The 25525-nt window shown below is 35.0% G+C and overlaps 2 protein-coding genes and 2 long non-coding RNA genes across 9 annotated transcripts; 2 read left to right on the top strand and 2 right to left on the bottom strand.

The window, feature by feature from the left end:
• The first annotated feature begins 183 nt into the window (after positions 1-183).
• Positions 184-2437, top strand: LOC105668608 (peptidyl-tRNA hydrolase 2, mitochondrial). 3 transcript variants are annotated; one of them, XM_012361055.2, is made up of 4 exons: positions 184-340; positions 483-729; positions 866-1075; positions 2216-2437. In XM_012361055.2, exons 2-4 carry the CDS (start codon positions 532-534, stop codon positions 2396-2398), a joined length of 591 nt encoding a protein of 196 aa, XP_012216478.1. In that variant the 5' UTR covers positions 184-340; positions 483-531; the 3' UTR covers positions 2399-2437. The 3 variants fall into 3 exon arrangements, with proteins under 3 accessions (XP_012216478.1, XP_012216480.1, XP_012216479.1); XM_012361057.2 differs by having other exon boundaries at positions 196-340; positions 636-729; XM_012361056.2 differs by having other exon boundaries at positions 202-340; positions 527-729.
• Positions 2438-2820: 383 nt separating this feature from the next.
• LOC105668610 (tetratricopeptide repeat protein 28) lies at positions 2821-25415 on the bottom strand. 4 transcript variants are annotated; one of them, XM_067347402.1, is made up of 15 exons: positions 23596-25415; positions 22672-22991; positions 22194-22596; positions 21527-22084; positions 20052-20347; positions 19232-19697; positions 18615-19022; positions 17418-17795; positions 16456-17236; positions 15530-16203; positions 14859-15361; positions 13767-14129; positions 6696-6933; positions 6200-6415; positions 2821-5171 (listed from the first exon to the last, which is right to left on the bottom strand). In XM_067347402.1, exons 2-15 carry the CDS (start codon positions 22738-22740, stop codon positions 4522-4524), a joined length of 6003 nt encoding a protein of 2000 aa, XP_067203503.1. In that variant the 5' UTR covers positions 22741-22991; positions 23596-25415; the 3' UTR covers positions 2821-4521. The 4 variants fall into 4 exon arrangements, 3 of the variants coding, with proteins under 3 accessions (XP_067203503.1, XP_012216482.1, XP_067203504.1); XM_012361059.2 differs by having other exon boundaries at positions 22672-22929; XR_010887936.1 differs by lacking the exon at positions 2821-5171 and adding an exon at positions 7331-7388 and having other exon boundaries at positions 6275-6415; positions 22672-22929.
• Positions 6981-8670, top strand: LOC105668611 (uncharacterized). Its single transcript, XR_001100138.2, has 2 exons — positions 6981-8158; positions 8517-8670. It is a non-coding gene; the product is annotated as an uncharacterized lncRNA (long non-coding RNA).
• On the bottom strand, positions 8889-13760 carry LOC136997107 (uncharacterized). Its single transcript, XR_010887939.1, has 2 exons — positions 11672-13760; positions 8889-11403 (listed from the first exon to the last, which is right to left on the bottom strand). It is a non-coding gene; the product is annotated as an uncharacterized lncRNA (long non-coding RNA).
• Positions 25416-25525: the final 110 nt, after the last annotated feature.

Here is a 25525-nt window from a genome sequence, read left to right as displayed (position 1 = left end):
GCGGCCACTGGATACTGCACTGAGTGAGACGAAATGGGAACGCAGTCTGAATTTTCATGAAATGGGCCCCCTATGATTGGCTGTCCGCTCCCCACTACCTTTAGACTACTGCGCAACCACGAGAATAACTCACCTTGTTTCTTTCCACCATGGTATATAGTTCAATGGGTAGAGGTGCGCTTCAAGCGTACAAATATGGCGGACATAAATTCCCCATACTTATGTTGCTCGGAGCTCGATCTTGCATCACTGATATGAAGTTTGTATTTGTTCACTGTTAGCTGAAACTAGTCGTTACTTTTATAATATAAGAGAGTGTTTGCTTCTCCTGCTTACTTCGGTAAGAAACATTATATATTTATTTAAACAAAACGTTTAAATTAACATGTTTTAAGTATATAAACATATTATTTTAAATGTATAAAATATTTTATAAAATATTTTATAAAATATTAAAATTTGCAAAAAAACATGTGTTTTAGGTTACTTTATTTTATCGCATTCTATTTAACTTATCAAACAATAGGAATTATGACATCGAATGTGAATGACATTGTTCAAACAACTGTAACACAAGCTATAGATCCGAATATTGCATTCATCGCCGCAATTGTTTTCGGTTATTGTTTATATAGATTCATTATTATGACGAATAAAAATTCATCGGATGATTTAGATGAAACGGATGCTGAAGTAGATGATGTACAAGATGCTCAACGAGATGATGCAGTAAGGGGATAAATTCTTACTATATATATATTCAAATATTTTAATTCATTAAATTAAAATCAGTTTTAATGATATATCATTAAAAATTGATTTGTGAAATAAATACAATACTTACAATTCTTTCTTCTGTACACAGGTATTCTTAAACACTGGTGAATTTGATAAATATGAATATGATTATTTCAAGTTGGTTCTGGTAATTAGAACAGATTTGAAAATGGGAAAAGGAAAAGTAGCAGCACAGTGCTCTCATGCTGCTGTTGCAGCATATAAAACTGCTAGAAGAGTGTCATCAAAAGCTGTAAAAATCTGGGAAAAATGTGGTCAAGCTAAGATCATTCTTAAGGTATTATATTTAAATTAGCTAATAATAGATATTAATAATTCAAAAAATGTCACATTATAGAATGTAATAAATTCAAATTTTTATCAAACAAAAATTGTCAGGAGCAAGAATAGCCAAATATGCTGGATTTTAGTGTGATAAGTCATATAATTATATTAAAAACATATACAATAACAAACGTTTTGGCCTGACATCAGGTCGTCTTCAGTGTAACAATGATATAAAAATCACACGTAATTATTTAGAAAATGAATAAATTAAGGTATAAAATTGTGTTAACACAGCATATAAATTAGTACAGAATCAGCAGATAAGAAAATATTGTAATTAATATTGTAATAAATTCATGTTTGAAGTAATAACCAAATCATAAAGACATTGAGATGGAAGAGTCGAAACGTTTGTTATTGTATATGTTTTTAATATGATTATATTTGACTCTTTGCTCCTGACAATTTTTATTTGTTTCTATCATCTGAACTTTTATATATTCTTATTATTTCAGATTTTTATATTTATCTAATATTAAATGGCGTCGTGACGCTACCGCATCGCTTGATTCTAAAAATCTAACATTTCCTGAACTATATAAATCATAAGGTTTTGATCAAAAGAGAGAACATATATTATCCTAATATTTAATAAATATTTTTAATAAATATTATCGTAATATAATATAACATATCCTAATATTTAATAAATATATTTAAATACACATGACTGAAATAAATGTTTTATACATATTATACATATACTTGAAATGAAAGAAAAACAAAAACAAGATGTCTATATTAAAGTCTAAAAAAAATTTGTGTGATTCCAGATATTTCCAAAAATTTTTTTATAAAATTTTCAAAAATAAAATATTTTTTTAAATAAATTGTTTTCTTTTGTTTTCATAAAGAAAAAGTTAAGTTTTTTTACATAAGTATTTTAGATATCAGATTTTAATAAATACTAAAAGAATTAAAGATAAATTAACTGATCAGAAAAGAAAAATTCTCGAAAATATATTTCATATTTCCCATATTCTCGAAAACAGATATTTCATATTTCCTATATTTTCCCACCAAATTTCATTGAGTTTTCTCAATTTTTTCAGATAGTAAACATCCTTTAAAAAAAGCATTAATTTTTCAGGTGGATAGTGAAGCTGAACTTATGAAAATAGCGAAACAAGCTAAAGATATGGGCCTCATATCGAACATGATACAGGATGCAGGACATACACAGATACCAGCAGGAAGTAGAACGGTATGCGCAATTGGACCAGGTCCAGCGAAATTGATAGATCAAGTAACTGGTCATTTAAAATTATTTTAATTACTTATTAAATAAAAATTGATTCGGTTTTTTATTGTATTTGTCATTTTGCATCTATTTTTAATGTCCTATTGTCTAGTTTTTAAATTAACTTTGCTGTTGGCTAGGATCTTTCAATCATCATATTTGCAGAATCATGTTATATGCAAAAAAATTTACACATATGTGATGGAAGAAACACCACTTCAATGTTTCAATTTTTTATATTTATGTGTGTATTATATATATATATATATATATATATATATATATATATATATATATATATATATATATGAAAAGCTAATATTAAGTTATGTGTTTATTATTTTTTTATATTGCGAAATAAAATTTTGAGATTTAACATTTTCTTATATAAATATAAATATACACAGTACGACTGGAAAATAATGGTATTGATACTATATCAATTCAAATACTGATTGTATGTCTAAAAATCGTTCATTTTATTCAAAATATATCCTTTCAATATCAGTACATCATTAGGAATAGTCAACCAATACATGGATAGACTTCTGGAAGTTTGCTTTCAGAATTGTTTCGAAGATCTTTGTCACGGTTGCTTAGATGATTCAAATGTTATTATAATGAGTCCCTTTCATCGTCAATCAGTCAAATCAGTCAAAAATTTATGTACGAGATAGAAAATAGTCTTTATAATCTTGGTTCAACATTTGTATCGCGGTTTTATCGAGTTGGAAACAAAACAAGATATTGACTCATAGCTTTTCATGACAAGGTGCACTGAAAGATTGTTGCTTTGAATGCTGTAATATATGTTCGACACTCATAAAATACAGATGCTTGTTAAAGTAAAAAAGCAAAACACTATTAATTATCAGTAAATAGCGCTTACACAAAAAAATTTATAAAAAAATTAATCCCCTTATCTTTCAAACATACTGTGTATAAAATAAATTTTTTTTACAAGCTTTGACCAAAGAATTGTATCTTATAAAGTTTCTTTTAACATTAATATAATACATATTTCCATTCCAAAATACAAACATAGCACTGGATATCGACACGAGACTTTTATATTCTGTGGGAACATATAAAATGCATAACGTGTAAGAAACAACATAGTTAAACAATTGAAACTCGAATGCCGATACAGCCATGATTTTTTATTGTAGACAAGAGCGAGTGTCAGTCATGTGCGAGAATCAACATAAAATAAAGTAGATCCTTAGCTAACATCCAAATATGATCATCTACGGACTCTTGCTAATTAATAATTAAAATCTTAAGAATTAAACGGTTTGGACGGATTTTAATTAAAATTATACTTGAGCACATTAGCGTTTATTAACGAGATTATCTTATACTATATGTAATACAGCTCGTTTCACGAGCTTCAACACGCAACACCCAGAAACACTCTGGGTTACAATCTTTGTCTATTGTCTATGGTATACGTTATGTATAATATAGATAATGGACAAAGACTTTCATCCATAGTGTACATTCTGAACGCACCCCAGTGTAGCCAGATTTGGCTCGGTTTTCCGCGTATGCGCGACAAACACAGTAAGTGCTTTAGTCTAATAAAAAGGAATGTCGTGTGGTACCCGTTCTATCATTTTAAAAAATTATTTAATATTTTCTGAAAAATCAGTAAAAAAGTATATATTTGTATATGATATTACTGTCACTATTAATGCCAGGTGGTAAACGGGGTTCATATTGGTGTTTACCCGCCAAAACTTGGTGCCATTATAATACGCCATGTACATTACTGTATTTTTTGTTGCCGCCGTCACCGCATCACGTATGCGCAGAAAATCGGGCCAAATCTAGCTACACTGTCAACACGTATGAAAAACAAAATATATGCTTAAATGTCTCTAAAAAATGTATTTGTGTAAATATTGAAATATTTATAATACTAGTATATATGTATATATAATTTTCTTATGAGTGTTTTATTTGAATATCATAAGATATTATTGGCAAATTCGTATTAATATGTGCTCGCACTACGCTCTTTGTCAATCGTTTTCCGCCAACTCTGTTCGCATTGCCAAACGGCGATAATCAATTTTTCAATGTGTCTCTCATTCTTTGGTACCCAGTACTATACTCCGCGAACTCTTATATTTTAACTTATAAATATAAATAATCTATATCGGTGGTGCAGGAGCTTTCCGAGGTATCTTATTCGAACTGGCGGCGCTGCACTGCGACTCTGCGATAGATCTACCATCGGCCTCGTCCCTCCGGCAAAGTTCCGGTTCGTTCTGCATCCAATTTTGCGTCTGATTGTGACCTACTACTTTCGTCGATTGCAATTCCTCGTTCTCAGTCACGGTACCAACCTCTTTCAACAATTTCGACAAGGACGGTGCCAGACCTAATCCCAAATTTCGTTCATGATACACTTCGGAGATTGTGGGCGTGAGTTCGCGCGTCAGACTCGTCAGAGAAGTGGCCAGGTTCCTCAAATTCTGCGGATGCGTCTCCGTAGATTGCGTGGCGTCGGTCTGCGGACAAATATCTTCACTCGTCGTTGTGGAATGTCGTGAAATTCTTGACGAATTGATGCCGATCTCCGTTCTTACACTCAGCCTCTCCAACACAGTGGCTGGCAGCGGCGGTAGTGGTTGTCGCCTCAACACAGTGGCATGGCCATTATCCCAATCTGTTACCGAACTGCTCGAGCTTGAACCGGGTCTTACTAAATTTTGATCAGCATAAAGATTCCGAATGCGCGTTTGATGATTCAAATTGAGCGCCACAGGAGGACTGGGTGTGAACGCCACGTCCGATTCATCTGAAATACCAACAGATAATGGAGAAAATTTCTATATAAGATATATTTAATATTTAATATTTAATTTTTGTTGATTTTTCAATGGACCGTAAACTATCTTTCCTCGTTTTGCTTAGTTGCAAAATTTTTCCAAGAATATACGACAAGAATGTTGCGTGATTAGCATTTCCGAGCATTGTTCAGTTCGATTACAAAACATGGATTTCTTCAAAACCATTTGCTTTAGAAATAATTTCCAAGAGAGGTTTAAAAAAATATTAAAAACCCGTTTTTATTTTAAAAAATTAAATTGATCTTGAAATAATCTTGAAAACTATCCTTTAAGTACAGACATTTCTAGAATATCACTTTACGCCCCCCTTAAGATTTTACAACTTTTATTTAATATCATTTTCTATAGAAATATTATTTTTTGAAATAAAAATTGATAACGCTTTATTTTAATATAATAAACTTAAATAGACTTCTATTTGTAAAATAATAAATAAAGAAATAGATTAAAAAATCAAAAATACAAGATTACCGTTTCCCATTTGTATAGTTCAATAATTAAAACATATAATATACATTAGACATTATGACCATGAATTTTGATCATCTGCAGTAAAACAAATGAAACGCACGCAAATGACTTTGTTTACAAAAATAGAAATCGTTTACAAAAAAAGTTAAAATTGCAAATATAAAATTAATAAAATATCTCCGGTCTAAGAACTATATTGTGGAAATGATGGAAACGCGTTGTCGTAAACCATCAGTCAATAAAGTAAAACAAGTCATTACGGTAAACTGTAAGATGACGAAAATTCATGGCAAAACGTCCAATATAGATTATATGTTTTTAATTTTTGAATTATATAGTTGAACAGTGATCTTGCGTTTTTGGCTCTTTAGCACATTTTTCTATTTATTATTTTACGCTTTATATTATTCACCCTGTATAATGTATATTACAGAGAAAAACATCTTGAAATAACGAAATTGCAATGTGTGTTAAGATATTTAATTAATTAAAAATAAATTAATACCTCCATTTTGACATGGCTGTCGCGACGCTGGTATTAGAACATTCGGTGGTTCCATGGTTTTCCCATCTGGTTCGCCACGATGCCGTACGTAACTTGCGAACGCTCCTCCTAATCGAGGGCGCTCTACAAGATTTTTCTCCGTTTGAGCTACGGAAGCTAAACTTTCCATTGAACTGCTGGAGTCTAAGCTAAGACTTTTTGGTGCTTCCTGTGTGTCTATAATCGATATTCCACAATATAATAAATTAATTAGAAAATTGAGACTCAATTGATTTAACAATTTAAATTATAGTATATCAAAGCTAAAATTTTAGCACAAAAAATCAGCTTTGACTCTTAAGCCCTGATACACAGTAATTTAGATAATTAATGTTAATATTTGAATTATAATTTTCTATTATTATAATATTATATATTATATATTTAATATTATATATTTTTATTATTATAATATAATATATATATCTATTTGCAACATATGTGAATTTTAGTTTACCAAACAATGCAAGAAGAGCTTGAAGAGCAAACTGGACAGCTCGACGTGAGGCTTGTTTGCCTGTTCTCAGTGTCACTTCCGATTGCCCGACCTCCATCAAGTCGAAGCCTAAACTAGCGAATAATTCATGTGATCCTGATGCTCTCCAAACATGTACAGGCAAAATAACTTCTTGACCTTCTGTGGCGCAACTGGCTTTTCTCATAGCAGCGATAACGTCCTCCGCAACTTCTGGTGCCTGGAAAATAATTTAAATAATTGTTATAAATGTTAAAACAGGTATTATTTAACTATAATTAAAGAGATTTTCTCATTTTGAAGTCGTAAATTAAAATATTTTCGGGAATTTTTTTGGAAAAACTATGCGACGAATTTTCATATTACAATTAAAATTATGAGTCAGAGTTTAAAATTATAAGTCAATGTTTAAAAATTATCAAAATCCTTTAAACAACAATAAACCACATACCTCAATAAAATCAATAAACATTCATGATCTTTGAAATAAATTAAATACCTCAGGATATCTCAACTGATACAACATGTCTAAAATATAAATGTCAACCAAAAAAACATTAACCTTGTAATAAATAATTAAAACAACAATTTAAAGAAGTTATTAGAAAAAAACATACCTCTTTGCAATCGACTGTATTTGGTATCGAAAGCGTCATAGTAAACATGTAGGATGTACTAAAAACCAAGTAAAAGAAATAGAATCATGGTAGTCAAACATACTTATAAAATATCAAGTCAATTGAATTTTACATACCACCATCAATTCCAATGATCATGAATGTTTACTGATTTTATTGAGGTATGCGGTTTATTGTTGTTTAAGGGGTTAAGCCAACTTGGAGGCTTCAAAAAATCGAATTTTTTTCGTCTTAAATGATACTTTATAATCTTAAAAACAAGATATAATTTATTTCAATACAAAATAAAATTTTTAAAATGAGTTTACAGTCGATTTGGTGAAGCACGTCGCAGCGTCGTCGAGCGACTCGGAACGGCCCGAAGCGGCTCGAAGCGATTGAGCTCATAAGTTTTCATGAAGTCAGTGTAGGAAGATTTTAAGCAACGATGACTCATTAAATCGTTGCTTGGGAGGCTTCACGCAAAATAGTAATGAAAGTTTTAATTCCGTCGTCTGCGTCAATAGCGCCAAAAACATCGTCGAGCGGTAAAATGTTGATATAGCAGTAAATATTGCTGTATGCACTTTCAATCATGGCCTCACAAGCCTCATGGAAGTCATGCAAGTTTTGAGCCTGGCTATAGGCCAAAATTGTTATAATTTTTGCGTCGAGGCAAACGCGCGCCGCGTAAAAGCTGCAGAGCGTTCGATAACGCACGCCGCTAAAGAGGCTCAGAAATCCTTCAGATCGACAAGGAAAAAGGAAAATGAGGCTAATGTTAACTTAAAAGGATAGCTGTATCGGCGCAGGCATCGCAGAGTAAAAGTAAATTTGAAATTTCTGCTTTCATATACAAAATATCGTAAGGCAAAACTTTAAACACGTTTTTCTCGAAATCACTTTTCAAATTGGCTTGCAGCATAACTTAAACAATTTTTATTCAATTCACTTGAAATTTTCACAGCATCTTCTATATTAAATTATCTACAGAAGTACATATAAATTTTGTGATTTATTGAAAACTTTTTTTGCTACAGACAATTTTAAACGAAATTTTTTGACTAAAAACGATACCTTTTTTCCAAATATTCACCAGTTTCACAAAAAACAATATTTTGATCTATATGTACTTCTGTAATAAATGTATATATAGATAACAAAAATTTTTGGTTTTTTATCCTAGGTCAAAGTATACGGCATTTCTACTGCAAGCCACGAAGGTCATCTGAAAAACAGCAAGCGTGGAAGGACTCCAGCGCCGCCATTTTGTTTAAAAAAATAGATAAAAACTTTTTTTATATACTTTAAGACGTGTAGAATAAAGGTCTTTGAACAGATTTTTCATTTATTTCATTATTTCGCGAAAAAAATTAAGAAAGTTACATATGATTTTCAGGTCTCCAAAGTGGCCTAATCACTTAAACAGGGTTGCCACAAATTCAGACGAAATTTTGTGATTTTCCCCGATTTTCAACAATAGTTATATATTTCTTATAGTATTTTCGTCCTGATTTAGAAACCGTGAAATATAGAGATTTGAGAGAAAAGTCACAAAAATGGGAAGTCAACTTTAATTTTAAACTCACTTATTCACAAGTGATACAAGAAACTTACAGATAAGTTTAAAAACACAGACAAGTTTAAAATTCCAGTGCTCTTAGTAAAGCATTTTAAATCTCTATTGAAGTTCACATTAGCTGACTTAACCTAAGAATTAAAATTTAAAATCCTTAAAAAAAATTCAAATTGCAAAAAAAAACTGCAGGTTTACATAAAAATTGCCACAAGACTCTCAACGAAATGTTGATGATATCAATGCCGCTATTTCTTCATCAAGAGCATTTACAAGAGAAGTGCACGAAATATTAATCATAAATGGGTATGTATTTATATATTTATATAGAGTTTAGTTGTGCAATATCTCACTTGAACGGCGTCTCTAGAGGCGCTGTGCACAATAGAAGTTATATAGCTATTTGCGCCTTTTAAAAAACTGGTTGGAGATATTACACAGCTGAAGTCTACTCGCGGCAAAATCTTTCCAACGATAATACATACCCATTTGCGATTAACATTTCATGCACTTCTCTTGTTAGTTCACTAGTTTTCTCAGTCAGAAGTTTTGCCCTCTTAATTCTTTAATTCTGAAATTTTCTGAAGCAAGGATCTCTTTTGAACAGCCTTTGCCCGTTCTTATTGAGAACGCTGCCTTTCCAAAGCTTTATCATACATATCCCTCGCATTACAGTAAGATAAAATCATCCTTTTTCTACTGTAAGTTTAGTGAGGCCACCTGTTGCCTTAAGGTCATCATAAACTTGCCTCTGGGATATTAATGACCTGGGTAGTTGATTTTCAACAACACACTCGTTGTTTATCAAAAATCCTCTTTCTACAAATGCCTAACCATGACTCAAAATTGGCACTTTTTTCACAAAAGTATAGAGATACTCTATACTTTTGGAAATTATCTTGATTCTGCAACAAGTCTCTCCAAAAATGATCAATTCTCTGATCTTTTCTAATGAATTGTTTGCATAAATCAACTTATTCTATCTTATAAGAAAGAATGCTGAATTCTTTCTCAATTATCACAGGTCTGACTAATAACTCAGTTTCTTGCAGAAAACAATTGCAAAGCATTAGAAAGCCTTTTCTTACAGACACTTAAATGACTAGAAACAACTAGAAACTAACACACACAGGATCACAAAAACTAACTGCTTTGCAGATGCTATATTGCAAAGAAGACTTTTTCAACAAGTGTATGCACATTTTGACTAGAAATGTTCTACACTCAGTTTTGAAACCCATCATGTCCTTGTCACTTATTTGCAGTTTCCTCAATTGAGCTCTGCATGATTCAATTTCACTTTTTGAAATGCAATTAAATTACTTTCTTTGTTTGAATCAATATCACAAGTTGCCTTCTGTTTCTCGAGAACTTGCTTCTTGACAATAAGAGACATTAAGTCACACAAGTCACATTACAGCTGATAAATCATTACATAAAAATGGTGACATAGGAGCATCACATTGATATTCTTTCAGGAAAGGAGCTGACTTACACAGCGACATAACCAAAAAAAAAAAAAGCTTGGCAGCTAAAAGTTTGTCCTCAAGGCATTGTTCATGGTTTCAAAACTCTTGGATGTAATTTTAATCTTTTCTTCTTTAACTTCATCAACAAAATTCCTTAGATTGGGAATTATTTTAATTGCAGTTTCAGTTACTTTCTCATTTTCTAGCCAGCGAATGGAACAAAACTTTGTAGGAAGAGATGGTGATTCTGATTGAATCCCAGATAGTTACCTCTCCTGAAAGGAACATCCTTGAAGACATAGTAAGCTGGTCTGAGAAAGGCAACCGTATTCCAGCCACTTTAGTTGCCTCCTTGTAGCTGTTTTTGATAACATGCAGACCACAGGAACCCATAAAAATTTTCACCATAGATCAAATATCACATTCTAGCTCTCTTAAAAAGGCCCAGTTTACGTTGGGACCGTCTACGGATACTTGTAACAAATTCTATAAATTTAAGTCTTTTAGTTCTTCCTTAAAAGCTCCTAACAAGTCCTTGGCTTGAGCGTGACTGAGAAAAGCAGAGAAAAAATAGTGTTTCTACTTGATTACTGTCGTTATTCTATAATCTCAAAGCAATCCATTTGCTGAGTTTGTGCCACTTTATTTAAGCTTTCATCAAAAGAAATCACAAATGGGCCACTGTCACGAACAGCGTCAAGAACTTTCCTAATAAAATAGGGCGCCAAACCAAAAACTATCCCATATGATAGCCCTTTATGTGAGCTATCCATGTAAACAAATGGAAGATGCTATCTTACTATCTGGGAACATAAGTGGAAACCGAGAAGTTTCTTTTCCTGTTGCTGAAGCAGATGCATGATTTTCGACAGCTTGAAGACATTACAAAATTTCAACTCTAGTAACATCATCATGAAGGAAATACTTGTCAATATGATCTGAGTTGGAACGGACTGTCTGTTCGCTATTTGCTCCAACGTGGCTGGGTTGTCAACATTTTCATCTAATGTGGAGGAAGAACCACAAGCCTGAAAAAAAACAACAACATCCTCATCACGTGACAATGTGACAAACACAATTGCTGCTGACTTTTCTTTTGCCACCACTTCACCGCTATACGTCACCACTACTTATGCCGCAATTATACACTACCGCAATTCTCTAGTACAAAACAGCTTATGAACATAAATAACCCTAACTTAGAGCCTAACTCAACATTTCAGACATCAACGGGACGACACACGCGACACAAATTCGAAAAGTTGGAACGCAAAGAGGACAATTGTTCAGGCCTACCTTCGCCGTTGCCAAGTTGTTGAAAGGACGAATGTTGCAGACCTTCTTGCATCCGACACTTTCTTGTCATGCTTGCTTCTCGGCTTCACGTGACTTTATAGTGACTCTATGCCCATGTTGCTCAGTTGTAGAGTCTTCTTACACAAAGTGCAATAAGCCTCTGTCTCCACTTTGCCTTTCTGGATCCCAAAAAATTTGGGTCTCTCCTGCCAGTCGTCATGAAAAACAGTTTTCTTGAACTTGAGCATTATTACGACTAGAGGTGAAAATATCTGCGAATAGAAAGCGACGAACGTCACAACTACCGAGAAGAAAATCAATCGCTGGACAATCAAGAATGAAGAATAAATCGATTCTTGGATCCTGTTACTGATGTGGACAGGCTAGCAAAGTTTTCGTACAATTCAAAAAATCTCAGGACAAGCAAATCAGCAACACACTTGCTGATCACATAACTTGTAAACAACTATTAGCTTACCTTTGGTGTGGACTCCTATTTTCTTCAGAACAAGATATTCAGAAGTTCAGAGCTTAATAAACGCGGCGAACGCCACGCGCACTGTACTGGCTCTACAACGTATGCGACTAACAACAGAGACCCAGCTAGCCAGCCCCCAACCCTCAGCCTAACCTTATCCAGCCAGCAGATCACCGTTTTTCAGAAATCCGGAGGGCCGGGCGGCATGTCCAGGCATGTTGCGAAGCGAAGAAAACAAAAGATGGGTTAGCACAGCACGCAACGATACGGCGACGGAGGCACCGCAATCACGGCGCATCATAACAGAGGAGCCGACCGGCTTACCTGAGGAACAAGCGGAGTGGAACGACTCTATCGGTTGTAACGCTGTGACACAAATGAGACGGACACCGAACCAAGTCAATGCGTACGCTAATCAAAACTGCGTAGGTGTGATGTACGCACATTAAGCGTCTGTAAAGCCAAGAATTTTTATTTTCCAGAGAATTTTGCGAAATTCCCTGACTTTTCCCTGATTTCCCTGACGATTTCCAATTTCCCTGACTTTTCCCTGATTTCCAATTTTGTGCGACCCTATTAAACTTTAATACTTTTTAAACTTTGACTTATAATTTTAAACTCTGACTCATAATTTTGACTTTGTATTTTAACTTCACATTTACTAACTTTCTTTTAAATGTTTAACTTTCACAGCTCATGTTACTTGTTTCAACATCAAGAACAACTACCTCAGTTTATTTCGTCAAATATGAACTTAGCATAATTGCGTTTGCGTTTAATATTGTTATTTAATTCTTTATAACTGCGTTTGCGATTGTATCGGGCTTTTAATTTATACACTGAAGATGACTTAATCCAAAGGCCGAAGCGTTTGGTTTTATATTGTTTTTCACATCAATATATACAATAAATAGTGAGCACCAAGTTCTAGCTCAGACTCTATGTTCGCTTTTAAATGTATGTTAAATTTTTCATAGGCTTTTATAAGTTTATTATATATAAATTAAACTCTTTTCATTAAAAATTTGATATAAATATGTTCATTAATTAAAAAGTTATTAACATTTAGTGAAAAAAAAAAAAAACACTCTGCGATGTGCAGAATTTCTTAGCTTTGAATGATTTTAAACAGAAATTTCAAGAAAGTTGCATTTATGAATAGTTGATGAGGACATAAACCTCAGAAAAGAAGGGAAAGCAAAAAATTACAAAATGACATTAGTTCAAAGTAAAAAATCGGCCTTTTACAGGATATAAAAAAATATTAATTTTTGGAATTTTAGAAAATCCAAGGTTCCTTGGAACAAAATATACTGAAGATGCATGCACAAGATTGCAAGATGATCGGTTCAATAGTTTTCTCGCAATCTTGCACACGCATTTTGAAAACAGTTTCGAGAAAAACGCGTTTGAAGTTTCGCTGAACGCTCTCCACGCGTTCAATTTTGGTGCGGTTGAACGCTCATAGCAACTTCAATTTTTCGAATTTTGATAACATCTTTTAGGGACATATTTTCAAAACTTGAAACTATTAGAATTTGCAAAAATAAAAAAATCGAAAATTTCAAGATTTTTACAGAGAAAGACCTCTTAAATATGATTAAAGTAAATCATTACCTGTAAGAGTCTAGCTAAAGCGTGCAATGACGATTGACCTAATCCTAATAGGGCTTGCAAACTGGCGCTGCATCTTGTCAGTCTTTCTTCGGGGTCGCTTTGTGGGAAGAACACGGAAGACGGTATCCCGTTGCCGGCTGGCTCGAATCTAAATCCCACCGACATCAAAAGTTCTCGCCAACCGGTAGCCGCACCTACTTTATTTTCGATACTGCGCTGAGTCGTATACATCGCATTTTTCTGTCCGCGATGAATTCTCTGCAGCGATTTCTCTACCAAATGAAGTGTCACTCGCAGCGCGTCCCTACTCTGCTCTGGACCGCCGCGTAGTAATTCCGCCAGTGCTTGGCCCATGAGTGCGACCTGGTAAAATGACAACAGTCTCGTTCAACAATAAATATTGATAAATATCGATAAATATTATAAATAAAGCTGTAGTAAAATAATCAAATAAAACTCCATAAATTAATTTTATTTATGAAAAGTTAAGCACCAATCATGTGCTTTGGTACTAAAATTGAAAAACCTATAAAGAATGGAGTTAATCAGTTTGGGTTCTCAGTTCTCAGTAAGCGGCTCAATTGAAAACACTGGTCTACAAAATTTGACCTTTTATCAACAATGCAAATATTTTTCATCTTTTGTTTAAATTTTCTCAAAAACATCTGATGTGATAGACAATTTTTGATGCCGGATTCGGATTCAGCGCACAAAAATCTATAAGAAATCATTATTATTCTCCGAAGAACCAAACCAGACTAATGTAATAAAAATAATGCACAAAAATAAGTTTGGCAAGTGTGCGTTTTATCCATAACAGAATTACATAAGAGGCATTAAGATCCCATTGTATCAATGTTATTAACTTTAGTCGAACAATTGTTTTTCTTTTTGTTCACATTATAAGCACGCTATAATCTAAAAAGCAAATTATCACAAACCAGATTTACTTTATTCCGAGACCGAATAAAATTAAATCTTCCCAAAATAATTTTGTATCATATTAGAACATTTATTAATGGATTAAGTTCATCGTTTTCCATGTAACAAAGTTTCCATAAATATTAAAATATTCCTACAAGATATATATACCTTATTAGATAATCTCGCGTCTCCGCCGATGAGCAGCCAACCAGCCCAGTTGGCAGGGTGAGCAAAGTGTCTAGTGTGCTGGACGGTTTGCATCGCTTCGGCTAAAGCTCGTGACGCTCTAGCGCCTTGCAGCATCGCGCTGTAGAATGCCCGCAGCAGGATGCTGCCGGCGGTTGGCGGTACTGCCCACATACCGATCAGCACACATTGTGCGCCCACGCTCAATAGAGTCTTGGCGAGATTCTGTATGCCATCTGATGTTGCATTGGTGCACTCTACGTTGCTCCAACTGTGGCCGCTGGAAACGACCACTAGGCGGGCGGACATCTTCAGCCTTAACAAATCCACCTGATTTATCAGATACTCCGACCTCTCAGATGGCTCCTCGCACTGATCAGGAGAGAACATTAGACTGCCCGTATTCCAGAAAACTGGCACAGTCAAATGAACGCACTCTGCATCCGGTAGAGACCGCAGAACTGCCGATCTGGTAGCTTCGAGTCCTATTGTGATTATAATTTTGAGTATATTTTTACATCAAAGTGATACAATTAAAAAAATTTATTTACGTAAAATCAAGAAACTATTCGTATGTAAAATTAACAAATGTTCTGTGTGTAAAATTAAGAAATTTTTTATACGTATTATAGCTACATAAGGTTAAAACTAACCGGTCATTGCACGGGCCTCCAACAATTCGGCGACTATTTCTGATTCGGTCTCGGTGGAAGCGACACTTTCGGACCATCCGTACTCCTCTCGAACCTCCTTCGACAAAGCGGGATTCCCGGCAACCAACGCGGCCACGGTAGCACCGCCTTCTAGCACAGGTGTCTTCGATCTTTTTCTAAGAGCCGCAAGAGATGGCACTACCAGCAGTGAGAATCTCTCACATAGATAATCTTCGCCTGGATTAGACTGCAGAGCCGGAAACGGTGCTAAGTAGAGAGATTTCTCTACTACCATGATCAATTCTTTTCGCGGCGGCGGTAGTAGATCTTCGAACGGCGCGAGGAGCAGATCGTAGAGCATCTGTATTGGTAACGGCGCTTGCCATGTGGGTCCCTTCGTTCCTCGTCCCCAGCGAGCACTCCCGGCGCGAGAGCTCACGGAGCCGACGCTGAAAAGGCTGCTCAGACTGTAAGAACTGGCATTCAGATGATGACCTCTTGACGGGATCTTAGCGGATTCCTCGATGAGTTCATTGCTCTCGTCCAGAAGCGCCTCTCGTGCTTGAAGAACCCTCTTTTCCAAATCAACTCCGTCGTCTAAAGTGACTGAGTGGAATCGCAACAGGCCACGTCCTGGCGCCAAGCACCATGCGTGAAGTTCACATCCTACCTCGCTGAAACGATTTCATTCGACTATTTTTATCTTTTGAGAGACATACATCATAAAATATGTTTCGAAAAATGTTAAATTAATATACATATTATACAGTGTTCAACTCAAAATCGATACACGTGCATAAAATTATTAGTCTAACATTTATATTATATTATTAACATTATATCAATATAAAAATTTTATGCACTAGTTATGGACTAGTTTTAAGATTATTATGTTTGATATTTATCCCCCGAAAAAAATGCTGCACCTGTAATATAAAACGACTCCGCGTTGTCGATCAATAATCTCGGAATAATGGGCTGCGTCATCCAAGGAATTACTCTTGGATCGTCTGGATCTCTCTGCCCAATTCAGAGCTTCTTCCGCTCGATTCAGACTGATTAGCACTTTCTGCAACATTCTGTACGTCTCCGACAGCAATTCGGCCCGGCTAGGTTGGCCGCAAACAAGGGACACCGAAGCACCGTCTAACGATTCTAATAGATTCGCAGTCTTCTCTAAGTGTTCCACGGAGATGCTTGCCTCTCCGGCTTCCCAGTGCACGAGACCGAGTCTGTGTCTCAGTCTCGCGACCTCTTCTCTTCTACCAAGACCCTCAGACAAAGATAAACCGGATTGCAAGTAACTTAGAGCACGCGGTAAATCGCCGCATAGATGATGAAGTCGCCCGAGACTGGCGAAAGCTGCTGCTCGAGCAGGTTGATCGCCCGCTGCGGCTGCCAGGCTTAATGACTGTTCCTGTAATCTTATAGCTTCCTCGTACTGCCCCAGTGTTTCTTGAGTCACGCCCAAATTTGCACAGGCACGAGCCTGCAATCCGGCCGCATCCAAGCCTTCAGCGATCGATAACTCCAACTGATGGTGGCGTAACGCGGAATTCGGATCGTCCATCAGAAGATGAACCGCACCCAAACCGCTGGCGGCTTCGGCCTCGGCCGCTTTGTCACCGAGTCCTCGAGCAAGGGCCAATTGATGCGATAAACAACTAACGGCTTGCTCATGGTTACCCAACGCGGCGTGTACTCTACCTAAAAATTAATATTAAGCTCACTGCTAGTTAACGTCACGTTAGACGAACAAACTAATTTGCATAGTATTTATAAGAAGAACTAGAATATATAAATATTCTATATTTCTTTCTAATATATATCTATATTTCTACTTTTCTACCGACTTGTGAGACAATTAATCCAAATTTAATTTTCATACCTAGATCACCGTAAGCGGCACCCCTCGCTTCAGGAGAATCCACTTCATGTGCAGTCACTAATCTCTTTTCGAAACATACCAGAGCTTCCTGCAAGTTTCCGGTCGCCTCGCGAGCTCTTCCCAATCCTCTATATGCCCTTTCCTGATCTCTAATACTTTTCAACTTTATCGCGGCTGTCAATTGCTGTTCGTGGCATTTAATAGCTTCTTCCAAATCACCCAAGGCCTCATAACAGTCGCCCAAGTTTCCGAGTGCTCGGGCTTTGTCAAGCAAAGCTGTACCGGTAGTTAAAGGTTCTAAAGTTGCTAATTGTTGCTCAAAATAACCGATGGCATCCTCATAATGAGTCATATTGAGTCTAGCTATGCCCAAATTTCCTAAAATAAAAAGTAATAGTCAAAGAATAGTAATAATGAAAAAAAGCAGTAGTACAAGTACAAGAAAAGATATTTTTAGTCTTTTAATCTTTAATATCAATTTCCTTGAACAAAAAAGAATTTACTTCAAAATTGAAAATTTATTACATATTTTTAAATTATATTCGCAGAAAAATTATCTTCTTCTCGATTTTAACACAAATTATGTTTCACCTTTGTACATATTACCAAATTTATTCTGTTTTTAAGATTGTCACCCCACTATATATAGAAAAAAATAAAATATAAAAAAAATTATTGGAAATAAATGTACAAAGTGTTTAATATGCTATATATAATTTCTGTAAATTTTAATCAGATTCTGTTGCTATAATCCGAAAAAATAACAATTAAAATTTAGTAAAAAATATATACTTTCTTACACAAAGCTAATTAATGTAAAAACCGTTAAGCATATTTTGAAACTTTTAAAATAGAAAAACACATAAAAATTAATACTCTATCTCATAAGAGGCTTCCAGAAGTGTCAAAATATGAACTTATATGTATGTATATGACTTATACATGTGTATTGTTATTTTCTCGAATCACAGCGACAAAATTTGATTAAAATTTACAGAAATTAACACATTGAACATATACATATTTTTCAATAATTTCTATATATATATATATATATATATATATATATATATATATATATATATATACATATAGATATTCTCTATATAAATTTCTCTATATATATTTTGTTTTTCTATATATATAGCGAGGCAACAACCTTAAATGTGTATTTCAAATGTTGAAAATTTAAATCACCTAATGCTTGAGCTTCAACTCCAGAGTCCGCTAGTTCCTTGGCCCTATCCAATTGTTCTTGATAACACTTAACTGCGTGTGTATATTGTCCTAGTGCCATGTGTACCGCACCCAGATTTCCATGCGCTCTACATTCGCCGCGCAAATCACCGGCTTCTTGCCGCAGAGTTAACTCTTGCGTGTGAAAACCCAACGCCTTATCCAAATTCTTTGTAGCTCGATGAGCGATTCCCAATGCACCGTAGGCAGCCGCTTCCAGACTACGATCGGCGGCTTGACGGGCCAAATTCAACTGGCGCTGATGCATTTTGATGGCTTCATCAACCTCTCCCATGCGCAATAAACAGTCACCGATATTTCCCAAAGCACGAAACTTGCCGACCAGATGCTTGGTCATGTGCGCGATTGCTATATTTAACAATTAAAAATTAGTTATATATCTATGTAAATATTTTTTATTATAGAGATTTTTACAAAGATCAGTGATGTGTTATAAAGAACAATTCTGCTTGTAAATCTTTGAATGCCCCTTCGCGGGCACCCTGTATATATTTTTTAGATTTATATTTATATTCTTTTATTTTATAAAAAAAATTTGTTACTCGTGACAGTTTTACCTAAATAATATTTTTGGCATTCCAGAGCGGTGTCCAGATTTTCCAGTGCTAAATGAGCTAATCCTAGATTGCAATAAGCTCTTCCCATTCCAGATTTATCCTGCAAGTCTTTTGCCAGCGCCAAGTCTTGATCGTAGTATCTGACCGCTTCCCGATGATTTCCCAGGCAATAGTGTGCGTATCCCAAAAAGTGGCATGCTTTAGCTTCACCCTCCACATCGTGCAACTCTTGCGACAGCATCAGGTAGTGCTCGTAATAAGGCACTGCTTCCTCGAATCTGCCGCGCGAGGAGAGGCAGTTGGCGAGATTCAGCAAAGCGCACGCCTCGCCGGCTGTGTCCTTTAGTTCGCGCGCAATGGCCAAATGTGCTCTGTAGTGTCTCAATGCTGCTTCGTGGCCTTGCACAGCCTGATACGCGACAGCCAAGTTTCCGTGGGTGCTAGCTTCTGAACTACGATCGTTCACCTGTGTAAATTGAGCAATAATTGTCATTAATAAAAAATTTTGTAATGATGATGATACATTTTCTTTAATATATTGAATTCTCTTTAACGCATACATTTCTTCTAACACTCAGCGTTAGAAACAATTTACTTGCATCTGGGACTAAATTGGTTTTTTCCCTTCCCTTCTTATTAATTTTGTTTTTTACTTTACTTTTATAAAATTTTCCTTTCTTTTTTATTTCTGCTTGTGACTCATCAATAGTTACGTGATTACACCAAGTAATTTTACATATTCGGGCCATGTTTCTAGGAAAAATGACCACTGGTGATCATACGACGAATGTGTTAAAATATTGAGATAAGAGAATCTTACTTCTTTGCTTATTGTTAATTCTTGTTTGTGGTACTTGATGGCTTGTTCGTAATAACCCAAGGCGTTATAAGCGTTGCCGATATTTCCGTATGCTCTACCCATGCCGGCTTTATCACCTAATGATCTCGCAATTCCCAAGTGAGCCTGATGTAACTTCAAGGCAGCATCATGTTCGCCGAGCAATTGATACACTATGCCCAGATTGCTGCAAGCTCGTCCCTCGGCCACCTTGTCCTTCGTAGTTAATGCGACATCAAGCTGCCTTTGATGCCAAAGTTTGGCTTGCGCTAGATCGCCTATACATATTAATGAAATTATGTTCTTTCTTAATAAAAATTAAAAGAAATAATATATACTAGTGCAACAATACTAGTATCGTTCTAAATTTAGTATCCAATTGGAGTATTGTTCAAATTTTAGTGTACTGTTAGCAATTATTTGCAAATTATTACAAATTAATAACAATAATATAAGAGCAAAAATGCCAACGTAGAATTTTCGTGCCATTTTATATACATATGAGAGGTTCAGAGGAAAAATGGATCAAGTCCATTTTTGTTAATTATTAGAAAATTAATTCTAAAATTAAAGTTATTCTAATTGTGTGCAACGTGTACACTGTTTTTCATAGATACTATAGCTTTTTTTTTTATTTTAACTTAAATATTTGCACTCACTTTTAAATTATTCAGTGAAATCAGTTTTTTTAATTTATATATAAATTTAGAAAAGGTCGATCCACTTTCTTTCTGAACTCCTCATATATTCAAATCATTACATTAGTGTACAAATAACAATAAAAAATGACAAATAATTCAATTTATATTAAATTCATCCTCTTAGTGTCAAAATATAATCTGTCATATTTAAAATCTTTAAAATATATACGTATAAATGTTTAGATTACATATATATATGTCCTTATATATTGGCCCCATCTTCTAATTAAATCCTTTTCGTTACGACAGTTAACAAAATGACATTAGTCGATAATCCGCAAGCTGACATACTTGAATATTTTTGTGCTTCAAATAAAAAGACCAACAATATATATTTTTAATTTTTGATATCACACATCCGAAGATATTTATATGGATCTTATTAATAGATAAGGCCAATTGTACACAGATCTTATGTGATATATTGTTAGTTAAATATATATGTATAAACTGAACATTTATATATATATATTTTTTTAATTTTAAATGTGACTATATTGAGAATGATCTGACGTAAATCGAAACGTTTGTCATGTTATTATTTCTATACTGATGTAACAGTTTTAATATACATATATAAAACACCATGAAAATTCTACATTGGCTCTTTTTGCTCTTATATTACCATCATTAATTGTGAAAATCACACAGAGCCTTACTAAATCATTTTTATTACAAATTAGTTATTACTTACTTCCTAATTACTATTATTATAATTATACATTACAAATTTTACAATTAAATTATCATCATCACCTGCGCATCTAGCGGCATGGCCTAAGCCCGCGTATGCTCTGGTTTCTATCGCCCTATCTTTAAGTTCCTGCGCTATTCTCAGAACGTTTTCGTGATAGGCCATCGCCTGGCCGAAATTTCGCCGATAATGATGAGACGATCCCAAGTTGCTGAAAGCCCTCGCCTCTTCCACACGATCGCCCAGCCGTCTGGCTATCCTCAAGTGTTGCGTGTGGCAATCAACGGCGCTTTCAAACTCTCCCATCGCCAAATAGACTGCACCGACGTTACCAATTTCACGAGCTTCTTGCAGTCGATCTCCCATCTGCTTCACCAATTGCACACATTGTTTGTGGGAGGCCAGTGCGTTCGGTAGATCGCCGATCGCTGTATACACGTGTCCCAAGCTAGTCAAAGCCGAAGCTGCCGCCTGCGTATCCTTGCACTTCATAGCCAAAACAAGCTGGTATCTGTGAGCCGTTAAAGCCTCTTTGAAACTGCCCTTGCTGAAATAAGCGGAGCCCAAATTTCCGTGAGCTCTGCACTCGCCCTGCGTATCTCCCAGAGAACGCGCCACTCCTAAAAATCGATGAAAAATTGTCTCATTACACTTGTAAATTGTAAATCACAGGCCACAGTGCAAAAATTACTTTGACAATAGCAATAATATTCTGTTACTTCCACTTACCTAGATCTTGTTGCATGTAATTTATCGCCTTGTCCAGAGAGTTTAGTGCCCAGTATGCGCTGGACAAAGCCGAGAACACGGAGCCTCGCAATTTCAGGCTACACGAGCCAATGGTGAGCGCGGCCTCCAGCACGCCAGCAGCCGCTCTGTATTGTCCAGCTCCGAGCAATTCTTGACCAACTACGGATATAACGACGAACGGTGACTCATCGAGCTTCATCGCGCGCAACTGTTGGAACGTCGGTTCTAAGGTCGACCGCAACGGGGATTTGAGGGATGCTTCCACTAAACCGGATAATAATTGATGATTGGATGCATCGTGAGCTAATCCCGTACTGAACGCAACGAGAGCTTCTCCGTGGCGTCCTAGGCATTGCAGCGCTACTCCTTGCCGATAGTATGCCTAATGAAAAAAAAAAAAGATTATTATGGATCTGAAATTATGCAATGCACCAAAAAAGCAAGAAAATGTACGTACCTTTGGCCATTGTGGACTCAGCTCGGTGGCTCTGACGGCATCCTGTAATGCGAGTGCGAATAATCCCATTTTGAGCCTTGCGGCTGACCGGTTTGAGTATAATACATGACTAAGAGGGTCCAGGGCAAGAGCCTCCGTATACAATGTCGCGGCGAGCGCGTAATCTCCATTTTGGCATGCCGCGTTACTTCTGCGTACCGTCTCTAAGAATAATGTCCTGGATCCAGCGGCCAAGGCCGACGTACCTTCGGGCTCCACCTTGCAAATCGTGAGATTTAAATGTTTTGAGCATCGCAATTATTTCTTCTGTTAAGCCGCTTCTGTTAAGATATATATACTGATCATGTATATTACTTCTAATAACACAGAACTCTAAAAAAATCAAGATATCTATATATAAATTAAGATAAAATCATGTATAAAGATATACAAAAAAAAGCTACCATAAATAAATATAAAGCATTACTTTTATTCTCAATTGTGGAATAAAAGCATTGGAAAGTGTTCAATACACAATGTTAAATACTCAATCAATAATTTATAAATATAAGATTACATTAAAAAAATTAAATTATAACTTTATAAAATTTCAAATAAGGCCAACAAATAAAGGAAACATATTTTTTACTCCAACAATCAATAATATACATAATTAGCTTCTTATTTATTAAGTAAAAAAGTATTAAGTAAGAAAAGATTAATACAAATTAATATTATTGAACTACACAAGTTAAATAAATTAAAAGATACATAATTAATTGAACAAAACTGATTTTAATAAACATATACAAAAAATCGAACCAACTCAAATCGAAAGGAATCTTTATATAGTAAAAAGAAATCAAAATATTGTATAATAATAATGTATAAAAATGAGAATACTGGTCCAAATCCGGATGGGTCAATTAGGAATCTCGTCATTACCTCAGAGATATCCCTATGAGACATTGTTTAAGACGAGCTAGTAGCATCCTCTGGCATGGGCATCATCTGCGACGCGGCGAACTGGCGTGAAAATCAGGCCTCCAGATTTTGAATGTGCCCGAAACTTCTCTCTCTCTCTGTCCCTCTCTCCCGGTGGGACTTATTTTGGCGCCTTTCCTCGACGTTCGGCTGATTCTCGGCTTCACAATAGCACTCGACGCATACGCGCATTACATTGTTTTACCGTACATAAGCAAACAATAATAGGGGGATAAATTCTTTTCGCTAAAACGGGCAAATGAGACCGATTAATAAAAAAGGAGGGAGACAGGCGTCTTAGGGGGGCACCCACTGCATTCCTCAGGCACAGCCATCTTGGAATGTGACCCCGGGTCCCCCCGTTGGGCCCAAAGCGGGGCCGGCACTGCCGCTTGCCGTTTGCCCGGTGCTGTTTGCTGCTTCTCTATGCATCTCTCTCCTCATTTGGCCTCATCCGGCCTCCAGTAAATCCTGGCCACGATTGCGTTGACTGCGCACTTTGCAACACTATTATCAACATACGAGTGTGTAAAATAAGCACACACGCGTGCACATATATTCACGTATAAAACGTGGACCACGGGTGCGAAAATGTCGGATCCGCAATAAGTCCAAACAGCAGCTGCTCTGCGTTACATGAAAGCATTTGCATTCTAAATATCTTTCAAGGCTTATAAATCTTAAATCTCATTTAAAAATATTGATTATCCAGATATTATATTTCGAGACCACTGGACGCTCTTTGAATTAACTTTAAATTAACCAATGAATTTGTTTCACAATGATTTCTTAATGATAGAATAGCTCATATAAAATAACAGGTACAAATAGAAAAGAAGTTTCTTTTTGTACAGTGAGAGGAAATAAGTTATTTATTTTTATATAAATCAAATTAAAAATTTTTATATTTAAAAAATCAATTAATATTTATTTTAATTAATATTATTTGTTTAATAATTTATAATTGTTATCTTTAATTTTTCTACGTTCAACACGATTTATAATTCTAATTATTCTGTTTTCTGAAATCAAATAGAAGTTGAATACTTCAAGTATATCTTAAAAAAAAAAATTTATACGTCTCTAAATTAAGACAGCAGTTTCTAAATTAGCTTTACAGAGAAATTCTCCTGGAATTTTGCCAATTTATACTAAAAAAAATGTATTACTCTAGAAAAAAAAATTATACATATATAAACCACAGTCGATTCTGGTTAATTGGGTCGGTTAATTCGGGCAGCTGTTTACAAAGCAGCTTGGGGACAAATCTAAAAAAAAAAAAAAAAAAAAAAAAATTTTTTATTGATAAAATAGACAGAGTTTTCTTCGCTTATTTGGGACAGCATGCCATATAATTAGGACACCCGCCAAACCTGGAAAACGTCTCATGCAGGGTCTGACGGGTTCATCACCTAGAAAAATTATAATATTTAACGGTGGATTCGAATAGAAATGGACTAATCATTCTTGTGATAGTAATAGAAATGAAATAAATGTATATAGAAAAGTAGAAGCATCTTAACATGAAAAATATATTATATTAAATTCATTCTTTACACTTTTTTGTTACTTAATTTGTTTAAATAAATAAGTCGTAGCTTTGTGAAATGCAAAATTTATTTTTTTATTTTTTTTGTTTTAAAATCAAACTTCGAACAATTGAGGCAGTCACTTAATTGTCAAAATGATATATCCCAATTAACCGGAATCGACTGTACACATATTGAAACGTATGAAAAGTACACAAAATCAGACTAGCAATCCAAGAACAAAAATATCTGAAATGTGAAACGTTAGATCAACACATTATTTTTAGACGAAATATTTAAAAATAGTATAAAAATACTCTTTGATATTTCAATGCTCTTTTTATACTCTTTTATACTCTGAT

Source organism: Linepithema humile, chromosome 1 (genome assembly GCF_040581485.1).
Source record: "Linepithema humile isolate Giens D197 chromosome 1, Lhum_UNIL_v1.0, whole genome shotgun sequence".
Classification (NCBI taxonomy): Eukaryota; Metazoa; Arthropoda; class Insecta; order Hymenoptera; family Formicidae; genus Linepithema; species Linepithema humile.
This window is presented reverse-complemented; position numbering and strand designations above follow the sequence as displayed.

What these genes read in the sequence shown, in the direction of transcription:
- LOC105668608 (XM_012361055.2), top strand. Translation starts at nt 532, where the DNA reads ATGACATCGAATGTGAATGACATTGTTCAAACAACTGTAACACAAGCT. An exon ending in ATGCTCAACGAGATGATGCA is followed by an intron (nt 730 to 865) that starts GTAAGGGGATAA and finishes TTCTGTACACAG; the next exon opens with GTATTCTTAAACACTGGTGA. An exon ending in AAGCTAAGATCATTCTTAAG is followed by an intron (nt 1,076 to 2,215) that starts GTATTATATTTA and finishes TTAATTTTTCAG; the next exon opens with GTGGATAGTGAAGCTGAACT.
- LOC105668610 (XM_012361059.2), bottom strand. Translation starts at nt 23,619, where the DNA reads ATGTCTCATAGGGATATCTCTGAG. An exon ending in CCATGCCGCTAGATGCGCAG is followed by an intron (nt 20,348 to 21,526) that starts GTGATGATGATA and finishes TAATATGTATAG; the next exon opens with GCGATCTAGCGCAAGCCAAA. An exon ending in AGCTCTTCTTGCATTGTTTG is followed by an intron (nt 6,416 to 6,695) that starts GTAAACTAAAAT and finishes TATCGATTATAG; the next exon opens with ACACACAGGAAGCACCAAAA.